The sequence below is a fragment of the Cryptotermes secundus genome, unplaced genomic scaffold (assembly GCF_002891405.2).
Source record: "Cryptotermes secundus unplaced genomic scaffold, Csec_1.0 scaffold1000, whole genome shotgun sequence".
Lineage (NCBI taxonomy): Eukaryota > Metazoa > Arthropoda > Insecta > Blattodea > Kalotermitidae > Cryptotermes > Cryptotermes secundus.
This window is the reverse complement of record NW_019726239.1, coordinates 200,385-210,049: the sequence shown is the minus strand read 5'-3', so window position 1 is coordinate 210,049 and position 9,665 is coordinate 200,385. Positions and strand designations below refer to the sequence as shown.

Below are 9,665 nucleotides of genomic sequence, written 5' to 3'. Positions count from 1 at the left end.
CCCAAAGGAAGAAGTCACAAGGCGTTAGATCAGGTGATCTGGGGGGCCAAGTGAACAGAGCTATGTCATCCTCACCAACATGCCCAATCCAGCGATGCCGAAGTTCATTGTTTAGGTAGCGATGAACATTGCTGATACCACCGCAAAATGCTTTGTTTACATGGCGGTTCTTTTCCGTACTCTCTTTTGAATGCGCGTTGCACTGCTATAACGGACAAACATCTCGCATATTCCAACAAACAAAAACTCTTTTCTTGCTTTGTCGCCATTTTGTAAAGGCACTGAACTCGTGCTGCCAACTGGGGCATGTAATACAAACTTGGTGAGTTTACGGTTCTTTTTATATATCAATCATATCTGTATATGTAATACCTTGGAAAATATAGCATTTTAAAAACGAATGAATCATTTATACAAGCCCTGTATTAAGGTTACAAAATACCATTTCAAGTCACTTTTGATGGGGTTCATAAATGAGAACAATATATTTTAATGTGATAAATTAATTTATATCCTACTTTCACTCTTTAGAAAAATAAAAAGAGGCTAATGAAAACACCTTGCTGTCTGTGTCCTCCCCCCATTGCTATGCAATGGCTTGGTAAACATGTTGCCATGGCAATGAACACGTGCAACAATAGAATAACTATTTGATGCAGTGTTTTCTATGCAGTCCTTTTTGTATCAGATTTTCAATTTGTAGTGAAAGGAAAAAGCAGGTGATTACTTCTTCCCAGAACTGCTTGTTAGTTAGACAGTAGCAGTAAGTTTTGAAGACCTGATGATTACTATTACCTGTTTGTTTCTACACAGTGCCGCACTGGACGCTACAGCACTGGGCCTGTATTCTCTGGCTATCAGCACAGGAAGTATCCACTTGACAGGAGATATTATTCCCAGCCATTTGCACCATACACCAAGGTCTGCAGGATGGACTGGTAGTCCTGATACAAGAGCCAGACAGGTCACTATCAGGCCTGTAACTATGGCAGCTATATGTCTCCATTTGAACAGATACCCAAGGGCTGTTATTAACATCTGTAGAGCCAGCAGGTATACCAACATGAGGCCTGCAACAGAAGGCATGTTACTTTATTTAATATTGTGAGATGATTACGTTGCCTGTTGCGTGGTAATGGCTCTGTAAACGTTTCCATGGCAACAAGATGTGCATGCAACAATGGAAGAAGTGTTGGAAGTGGTGTATTGTATGCAGTCTGACCTGAGACTATACAGTGATCATGAATGAGGCAAATGATGTAAGCATGAGAGCAGAAGAATCTCCACTGATGGGAACCATAACCGAGCAATGACTAGTGAAGACTAACAGACTGAGTCTCAGCATGCGCTACAGTGATTTGTTCAGTGTGTATATTAGTACTAGTATTATAATTACCTCTAGTTACCAGTGTTCAATAAATCCAATTATCAATCCATGCCCTATGTCTAGTCACTAACACATAATGACCTAATTACTTTGAAAATCAGACACATTTTACACATTCTTTTCCCATTGAAAAATTGAGGTGTGTCTTGAATTCGGGGGCACCTTATATTTGAAGTATTGTGGTATTCTGAAGGATACTTGATATGACTGAATTTCTGGAAGTTATCCATCATCTAAGTGCAATTCTACCTCACATGTCACAAATTCCTCCTGTTGTCCTCTAACCCCCAGAAACATCAAGAGGATGTAACTACACAGCAACACCCTTTGCCTCAGTTAGCAATGTCTGCTAGTCTATACTGCTCTCTGCAATGTCTTCACTAGACATTTCCTGGTAACAAATCTTAGTGATGAAAATTATTCTACTTCGTTGCCCACTGGGTAACACTTCACAGCTGGAACCTCAACTCTCAACTCAAAACTCTGTTGCACTCTCTTGTACTCCTTGTATTCCTCTTTTACTCTTCATTTCTTCTGATTGTGCCCTCTGAGAATTATGGATCTCACAGAAAACACGGTCTCTCTCTTGTCAAGAATGCATGTTTACTGCCCTGTTACCTAGCAATGAATATATGCAGACCACATAGAAAAGACTTCTTGTGACCTTGTTCTATTGCTGTGTGTGTGCATATTTCAGGAATTGCCTAGAAATGGGTCTACATGTCACAATATTTACACTAGGTTAAGGCTCTTTTAAAATGCAATCTGAATACACACAACTTTTGATAATGAGTGTGAAGCAGCCATTATAATTACCTGTAAAATAAATGTTAGGGTAGTGGCACATAAACTGTAAATGAACTTTAACTATATAATTTTCTAACCCAATCAAGTGACACATTTATGTTACTACAGTCACTCCTCACTCATGGAGCTGAGCCCTTCCTGAGGAGAAGCCAAATCTGCAGCTACTCAAGAGCTTCCCAGCATTTTATGGAACCCAAAGGTTTATTACCATGTTCACAAGAGCCCTGTACTGGACTGGTCCCTATCCTGAGCCAGGTCAATCCAATCCATACTATCCCATTCTATCTCTCTAAGATCCATTTTAATATTGGCCACCCACCTATGTCTTGCTCTTTCCGGTGGTCTCCTTCCTTTCAGCTTTCCCACCAATATCCTATATGTATTCCCCCTCTCCCCATTCGTGCTACATGCCCTACCCATCACATCCTCCTTGCTCATTCTAATTATACTTGGAGAAGAGTACAAGTTATGAAGCTCCTCATTATTGCAGTTTTATCCACCCTCCTTTCAAACATAGGAAATAGCTGCCCTAATGGTATATGTGGATAGGATCTGTACTGTCTGTAGCTCTCACACCTAAGACATTAAACTGTTAGCACAGTTCTCATCTCATTACGTTCCTCTTACAGTCACAGTACTGTAGAGTGTAGAATTGTTACTATGCAACGGCCATGAGATAAGCAAATATACCAGAGTTGTTTCTAAGCACCGGCTCAGTAAACACGTTCCTGCAGCAACAGACATGAATATAACAATGGTGCAGCAACATAGGAATAGTGTTTTCTATTTATTCTATACCGAGATGTTACAACCAGGAAAATTTGGGGGAACGAATTATTTGCAAGAGTGCTCAGTTGAAAGTCAGGCTGTGAAGAGAAGACTTTACATGTGATGTCTGGAGAGTATAATTCAGTGAGACTGTTGTAGTTCCTGGGTTAAAATCCATTGCCAGGAAACGGCTAGTGGTGACTGTAATAGACTGGGGACACTAGTCTGTGTGTGTGAGTGATCTGTTAAATGTAGTGTCACAAGTCGTGAGTGTATAAGTGGCCAATAAATCAAGTCACCATCCAAATCCCATCTGTAGTCACTTGTACAAGTGACAATATCATAAACGGAGCTGAAGAAGTTAATCAATACCACCTTCTTTATTTCACTTTCTGATGAACTGCCAACTTCACAGGGACGTATTATTTTGAGTCAATGCCCTTCTGCCGCATTTAAATAACTTGTGGATATCACAATTGTGGAGTTGGTGACAGCAGAAACATGTTTGTGGGGACAAAAACTTAAACATACACTTCCCTAGTTGTATTCCGATGTAAGGGGAAGGGGAAATTGTGTTACAAGTAGGGGAAGATATTGCACAATGCCTCTGCTAACCGGAACTTAACTACCCATGCAACACAGTACACAATGAAACATGCTACTGGACTGAAGAGGTCATGTGACATAACATTTCTCAACTGTTAAAACTTGGAGTGGGAGAACTTTCTGTGTTATATTCTGGAATGTGAATTTTCTCCTAGGCAAGGATAGGGCAGAGAGGGTGGGTTAATGGGACTGTTGGCTGAAAATATCTTCAGAACCAAAACTTCAAGCAATGTGGGTGCAAAACATGATGGGTAACGGAAGTGGCTAGTTGGGAATGATTTATAACAAAAGTGCTGGAAAAACGCTCCTATTTTCTGAAATGATTTTCCATAATATTTGACATTAAAAAATTGACAGTTCAAATAGTTTTTGTTGCTGTTATGAAGCCCTCGTTATAAGCCACACCCATTCAATTGCGATTTTGCTGTACACTGCATATATAAATATTAAAAGTATTTGCTTTTTTCATACTGTTAACGATTTTATGGAGTGTGACTATAGACAGATTTTGGATTAATGACCGGATTTATTGGATTCTCTGATACTCACAGTGAATGACTATACTTTACATTTCACTATTACACACACACTAGTGTCCACAGTCATGACTTCACTGCCATTGCTTAGTAGTGGCCTCCAATGGCAGACAGCCCCCTTCCTATAGGTTCTCGAACTGTCCCTAGCCTTGGCTACGAGTTTTTAACAGATCAAAATGAACAAATAACAGCAGTCCTCTGATTAACTCACAACTCACCAACCAACTGTTCACTGACTGACTTGTCCTGCTTATAACATCTCAGCACAGAACATATAGAAAACTCCATTCTTATGTTGCTGTTTACAGGCCACTGCCTAGTAATAGCCATTGTATAGCTGCTTATTCAATTGACCTAATCCTTCCAGCCACACTATGGCCACGGGGTCAACTCGGCCTCTAACAGAAATGAGTACCAGGAATCAATTAAATAATTTTCCTGGGGAGTAAAGTGCAGCCGGCACATAAGGCTGACAACCTTACCGCTGATTGTCAAGGTAATGTGGGACCCTCAACGTCTCACAACCCTATGGGTCTTCACAGCCTGCTACAGGGCTAGCTTTTCTTTTACTTTATAGCTGCTTATTTCATGGTCATTACCTAGCAATGGGTCCACATGCCATAATATTATATTTTCTCTTGGTTTCTGTCCTTCAGAATTGATCCTGAAGGAATCTGACAGTAGTATATTACACTTAGGATTACTGAGTTTGTGGACTTGTTCATCCTCTAGTATTCCAGACAGTTTCAGAACTGATCTACTTCCATCCTCAAAGTTGCTTCCATCAGAAACAGTTCATCTCAATCTCTGAACTGGACCTGTCTTCTTGGACTTGAGGTTCTCAGAGTAGTCAGCACAATAAGCATTAAAACTCTGGGATACGACACTTTATCATGTGGCAGAAGTTCGTTGATGTTTCAGAGGAATGTATTGCTTCCATCTTCAGGATCAAAGACTAAACGAAACAAGTAACCAGCAAGAAACAGGCAAGTAGATCTCTTCTCACTGAGTGTTTGTTACTGGTTATTTTACTTTGCTTAGTCATTCTTGAACTTATACTGGACTACATGGCATCACATTCCAGAAGATGGTATTCCTCATGGACCAGCTTTGCTTGGAATACCAGACAACGGACAGTCGGCAACCTAAAAATCCTAAGAGTAATATATCATTAGACTTGAATGACAAGAGATTTACTTACCAACATACGTATAGAATGATGTCGCATCATTTCCTTGCATATGCAGGCCTGTCATGGAGTAAGCCGGAACCAAATATGCGAGCCAAACACACACAGAAGCCGGCAAGTTGTACAAGACCTGTAAGAAGATAAACTTGATCTGGTAACAATTTTTTAAGCTTACATAACTCACCTGATTTACTAGTAAGTCATTTTGTTTCTGGCATCATATCTGGAAGACACTCCTCCCATCTGGTTGGAACTCCTTCCTCAGATTTTAAATAAACTTCTGATAAGTATATGGTTATGGATTCATGTACTCCAACATGTGTTTTACATGTAAATATAATGGCTATATCACAACTATGGCTTATGTACATAATGTTAAAAACTTGCGAGTATTGCAGTTGTGGCATTTAGAACAACCTGTAACATAGTGTACATATACAGGATGTGGCACAGAAACTTCCTTTCTTTGAAGGCGAATAAGAGAAAAATTATTGTTGATAGACAAAATTTATGTTTAGTTAATGAAAGAACATACTTTAAAGTTTTAAATCATGTAGTTTTAAACAAAATATCTTGAAGGTGGTGGCCACCATTCTCTATGCACTGATGCAACCGTTTTCTGAAGTTCCCCTCTCCACGTTCCAATATGTGCACTGGAATTTGGGCTACTTCCTGCTGAATAACATTCTTCAGCTGAAGCAGGTTTGTGGGGCGATGTTTAAAAACCTCTGCCTTGAGGTATCCCCATAAAAAAAAAACCACAGGACGTTAGATCAGGTGAGTGCACTGCGCACGGGATGTCACCTCAAAGCGAGATGAGCCTTCTGGGGAACTTTGCCCTCACAACTGTCATCGAAGCTCGGGCTGTGTGGACCGTGGCACCATCCTGTTGGAACCAGACATTTCCCAGATGCATTTCTTCAAGAGGTGGTTTGACAAAGTTTTTAATTATGTTCACATACTGCTGTGAATTGACAGTAACTGCATGATTGTCTTCTTCAAAAAAATAAGGGCCAATAACTCCAACTCTCAACAATGCACACCATACTGTCACCTTATCACTGTGAAGTGGCCTCTCACGGAGCTCTCTGGGATTGTTACCACTCCAATAGCGCATATTCTGCTTGTTGACATATCTGGATAGGTGAAAATGTGCCTCTTCACTAAACAAAACAAGTGCGTCAGGGGGTAAAGTTTCCAATAACGTTTCACACACTGTTATTCGGTTCTGGAAATCATGTGGTGACAATTCTTGCACAACAACCATCTTATAGGGATGGAAATGAAGATGTTCATGAAGAATTCAGCGCATTGAACAATTGGATATGTCTAGGGCAACTGCATGTTTGTGAGCGGAGCATCTTGGAGATCTCAAATTTGACTGTCGAACTGCCTCCACATTTTCTGGTGTTGTTAACAGTCCGTTGTTGTCCTGATAATTTTTTTCACCACACTCCCGGTTGTCCTAAAGTTCTCTACCCACAAAACAATCGATTTCTGTTCGGGAACCAGATCTCTGGGCTTAATTCCACAGTGAGTATGGAACGCATGCTGCACCGCCATGTAGGAATGGTTGCTTGAAAAATAGGCTTCGACAGCAAACACACGCTGCTCACTCATCTACCTCATGTTTCCTACTGAGGGGTATTAGAGAGAAACTTCTGCGACTTCTGCATTCGCCGAGCCTATCCCCAATTTCTGTGACCTCCCCTCCCTTCACAAAGCATCTTCACAAAAAGGAAGTTTCTGCGCCCCACCCTGTACAAGTATGGGCGCAATTTGAACTACTACATGTGTTATGTCTGTTAAACAAGTCTGACACAGATGGATGTACTCATTCCCAAATGTGTGCACACGTAGCAGAATACGAGTGGAATGTGGGAGGGGTTTGTGACCAGGATACGAGTGATCCATGCTTGTGGCTATGCAGAACTTCAGCTCATAAATTATGGCTTCTAATTAACAGTCTGTTGGAAGAAGAAGAGCCTATGTACTTTTGACACAATCTTTTTAACTCTTCAATTCAGTTAATGCTAAGAACAATGAGAATACTTATTTGTTCTTCATTATTTTCATATCCCTGTGATAATCTATTCAAAGAAGATGAAAAATTGCTGCAACTGTATTATTGTGTAAACCTTGATGATATATTCTATAATACAGAGTGATTCTAAATTACCATCGGGGTGTCTGTGACTTATAATATTCAAACTGAAATAAGAAAATAAAACTGCTTATAGAATATGAAAGTGTAACTCATCAAGTTTTATCATATACAGAATCAATATTGCAGAATGATAAACTTCAACATGTGCGCTTTTCATGGCACATAAGATTTCCAAGATTTCCAATTTCCCTCCAAGTGTTCTCCAGCATTTGTAGTGCAACTGTTTCGATCACAATGAATTACTTTAACCAACATTGGATAGCATTAACTGAAGGTGGATCTTTTCCATGTCAAGTCCAATAATGAGACTGCATTTTGATAACGGACTTTGTTTCGAAAAATCAAAGTATGCACATTGCTTTCTCTTGAACAGCTGCCATTTTGAGATATGACATCATATTTCCTCCCAGGCATTAATGTGGCAAGTACAGCATTGCAAAATAAAACTTTTTGAGTTGCATTTTTGTATTCCATAAGCAGTTTTATTTTGTTATTTCTGGTTTGAAAATTGTAGGCCACGGAAACCCCGACACTAATTTAGAATCACTTGGCATATAAGCAAAGGTTTGGGGACAACGTGTGGTTATACATTTCAACAAGTGAAGCATCTGATACAATAAGCATTGTTAAGGTATTATAAATTCTCATAATATCAAGGTTTCACTGTGTGAAATTTTATGGGCTGTGCTATCTTTATTGGTGGCCAATATCTATAACATTACATTCATACACACAAGAACCTTCTTTGATATTTTTTGCATGCAGTTAGGGTTTGACCATAGGACCAATTTGGAGACCATTTAGTCTCTTACTTGCCATACATGGCACACGATCAGTTGAAAATAAAATGCCTGGTAAAAGGTTATGATATCCTTGCAACAGGATGTGGAGGCCCATAAGGTTATGAGATGTCAAGGCTATCACATTTTCTAGACAATTGGCTCATAGATGGTGGTGAGGTTGTCAGCCTTACATGCCGGCCACCCTTTACCCCCCAGGAAGATTCCTAGTACTCATTTCTGTTAGCCTTTACAAAAAAATACTGAAGTAATGGAAAATGATTGCTATGGGAAGCTCTAAAATTTCAGCTGTATTATCAAGAACAGGCCAACCACTAATGGACTCCTGGGTCTATCCTCTGTATGTCAAGCTTTAAACCAAAACATGATGGAGCTGACATGCTCAATGCAGCAAATATGAAAACCATCATCTTCTTGAAGGTGATGCCATGTAATATGATAGAAGTTCAGTGATTTCTTGTAGGAACATATGGCATTCATCACTGGGATCAAAGAGGAAGCCAAGCAAGCAGCCAACAAGATGCAAGTGTGCCCACTGTGCATATGCATGCACACACCTAAACATCTATAAGTGGTTCTTTCTCAGACATAAACACAGCAATAGCTTCAGACTTTTATCGCTTATTGATATGATGCCTATAATACAAGCAAAAAATGTTAAAAAAACTTCATGAAAGTAAATGCACAGTGACCTGTTACAAGCATCTAGTAAAAGTACAGATGTCTGTCCAATGATATGGAAAGGATTAACAGTCTTCTATAAATAATCTACTAATCTAGAGGATTTACCATCATACAGAGTGTCCCAGAAGAAAAGGGGAGGTCATAGTACCAGTCATTCTAAACAAAGAAGTATAGATATACATGTGTCTCATTCCAGAAGGTTTCTGAGATAGAGCTATTTCACTCTACAGTTTCAAAACTGTTAATACAAAGGAGACATTAATTAAAGATAAAGTTGTTCCTGTGCTTAACTACTTAAGCACTGAGCCACCAAGGTGTATGGGGGTGGATACATAGATCCACATTTTTCTGACCTCAGCAATAATTGGAGGTGAGTGGTCAGCTTCACACAGCTGCCACTTTACCCCTGGGGAAAGACACCCCCGGTACCCATTGGATAGGAGGCTTAGTGGGCCTCAGAGCCAGTCTGAACGATGTGGAGAAGAGAAAAATCTTGACCCTACTGGGACTCGAACTCTAACAACTTGGTTGTCCAGCCCGTAGCCAGCTGCTATACTGATTGAGCTATCACAGCTCCCAAAGAGATATTATATATTGTTTCTAATACCAGTATTTACTGTTCAAGTGATGAAGTTGATAAGAATTAACCCAGTATAATACTTAACGTCCATGTATTTATCGTCCATCAATATTGCAACATTTGTTTATTCACTACTTAATT

The 9,665-nt window shown here is 39.7% G+C and overlaps 1 protein-coding gene across 2 annotated transcripts in view; it reads right to left on the bottom strand.

Annotated features, from left to right (window-relative positions):
* The window catches only part of LOC111864124 (ATP-binding cassette sub-family G member 8), a 95,728-nt gene that overhangs the window by 7,196 nt on the left and 78,867 nt on the right, over positions 1–9,665 (bottom strand). For both annotated transcript variants that reach the window (XM_023851157.2, XM_023851156.2), the window contains 2 exons: positions 5,306–5,423; positions 796–1,070 (listed from right to left, as the gene is read on the bottom strand). In XM_023851157.2, the coding sequence (XP_023706925.1) occupies positions 796–1,070; positions 5,306–5,423 (393 nt within the window). The remainder of the gene's footprint in view (positions 1–795; positions 1,071–5,305; positions 5,424–9,665) is intronic.